The sequence below is a fragment of the Rhagoletis zephyria genome, unplaced genomic scaffold, assembly GCF_001687245.7.
Source record: "Rhagoletis zephyria isolate East Lansing unplaced genomic scaffold, Rhagoletis_zephyria_1.1 Rzeph_scaffold_48877, whole genome shotgun sequence".
Lineage (NCBI taxonomy): Eukaryota > Metazoa > Arthropoda > Insecta > Diptera > Tephritidae > Rhagoletis > Rhagoletis zephyria.
In genome coordinates, this window is record NW_016205932.1 from 1 (window position 1) to 2,154 (window position 2,154).

General features: G+C 42.7%; 1 protein-coding gene across 1 annotated transcript; it reads left to right on the forward strand.

The window, feature by feature from the left end:
- Positions 1-6: 6 nt before the first annotated feature.
- Positions 7-2,154, forward strand: LOC108355699 (protein ERGIC-53-like; the record flags this gene model as incomplete). The annotated part of the gene is made up of 5 exons (XM_017606841.1): positions 7-94; positions 339-1,063; positions 1,167-1,660; positions 1,773-1,895; positions 1,959-2,154. Coding segments are annotated over 5 exons (1,467 nt in total), but the record flags the coding sequence as incomplete, so codon positions are not given.

Below are 2,154 nucleotides of genomic sequence, written 5' to 3' on the forward strand. Positions count from 1 at the left end.
GGCGTGCATCGACGCTTCGAATACAAATATTCATTTAAGCCCCCATATTTGGCTCAGAAGGATGGCACTGTGCCCTTCTGGGAGTACGGAGGCAGTAAGTACACCAACACAAATAAATTGACAGCTTCTACTGCTGGCAGTGGTTTAGCAACTTAGGCGACACGTCAGCTGTGGGGCCTTTGGGTCGCACAAGTTGGAGCGCCGCACAGTATGTGGCACATGAAGATGCGGTTAAATTCGATTTAGTCCCAGAAGTTAAAGCTAAACTGTATAATTTTTTTCGTTTGTTAGGGTGTGAGGTTAATGTAGATAATCGTATTCATTAAACAAATTTACAGATGCGATTGCCAGTTCGGAGAGCGTACGCGTGGCACCGTCAATGCGTTCACAAAAGGGTGCAATCTGGACGAAGTCACCAACGAACTTTGACTGGTGGGACGTAGAGATTGTCTTCCGGGTATCTGGTCGTGGTCGTATTGGCGCCGATGGTCTGGCATTCTGGTACACCACAGAAAAAGGAGATTATAATGGCGCTGTATTTGGTTCCTCCGATCGTTGGAATGGTCTGGGCCTATTTTTCGACTCCTTTGATAATGATAATAAACATAATAACCCATATATTATGGCTGTGGTAAACGATGGAACTAAGGCATTCGACCATCAAAACGATGGCACCACACAACTACTGTCTGGATGCCTGCGAGATTTCCGCAATAAGCCTTTCCCGACACGCGCTCGCATTGAATATTACAATAATGTATTAACAGTGTTGTTCCACAATGGTATGACCAATAATAACGAGGATTATGAGATGTGTCTTCGAGCTGATGGTGTCCAACTACCCAAAAATGGTTTCTTTGGAATTTCGGCTGCGACCGGAGGTCTAGCGGACGATCATGACGTCTTCCACTTCCTAACTTCATCTCTACATCCGCCCGGTCAAGTTCCATCAGATCCTGTGAAAGTTCCAGAGAACTCGGAAAAGCTGACACAGGAATACAAGGAATACCAGGAGAAGTTGGACAAACAGAAGCAGGAGTATAAGAAGGAGCATCCTGATGAGGTACGTCAGCGACGGGTTGACATAGTGGTGACATTTTAAACGATTTTCTATGAAAGAAAAAACTACATAAAAATTTCTTAAACTATGTATGTATTTTATTCAGGTCAAAGATGATGATGAGTGGGAAGAGTTCTTTGAGTCAGAAAATCAACGTGAACTGCGTCAAATATGGCAAGGTCAAAGTCAAATTTTCGAGCAATTGCGGGATTTGTCTCGTAAAGTAGACGAAGTAATAGGCCGCCAAGAGAATACTCTGTCTTTGGTATCAAGAAATGCGGGTGCTGCAGTTCAACAACAAGTGGGTGCACCAGGAAGCGCCGGCGCACCACCTGTTGCCACAGGCACGGTGAGTGGAACCATCACAAGACCAGAAGTCGATCTCGTTGTGGCGAACCAAAACGCACTGCTGGCAACTGCTCGCGAGATTCGTACACTAATTGGAGAGATTCAAGCACGTGCCGACACAATTATCAAAAACCAACAACGTGCGCCCACAGCTCAAGTGCAAGCGGCTGGTTATGATATTCAGTCCGTTATCGCTGAGATGCGAGACGGTATGAATCAAGTGAAACAGGGTATGGCACATGTTGGACAAAAGTGAGTAGAGCCCATATATATTACGATATAATTTCACCATGCCATATATATTCTTCTTTGATTTTTCGTTTTTGTGACATAAACTTTAAAATTTTTTATATGTTTACTGAAGGCTTGGATCGCCACAGGCTGGTTCACAAATCGCTTGCCCAACTGGAAATTGTGTTGGGATAACTTTGTTCCTAAGTGTGACCGTTGTGCAGCTGCTGCTGGTGTTCCTGTATTCTTTCTTCAAGTGAGTAAAATTTGGAAAGTACACTCTTAACAAAGTAAAACTAAAGTTGGCTTATTATTTCAGAAGCCGCAGTGAAGCTCAAGCGAAGAAGTTCTACTAAGCCAAATTCAACAATAATAGGAAATTATGTGGAACGATTGAGTCAATTTTCTTTCTGCATGTAAATCGTTTGTAATGTCTATCATCTTTTTAATTCGATTAAGTTGAAATGAAGTGTTCCATAAACTTCTCTACAACATTCAGTAAAAAAAAAAAAAAA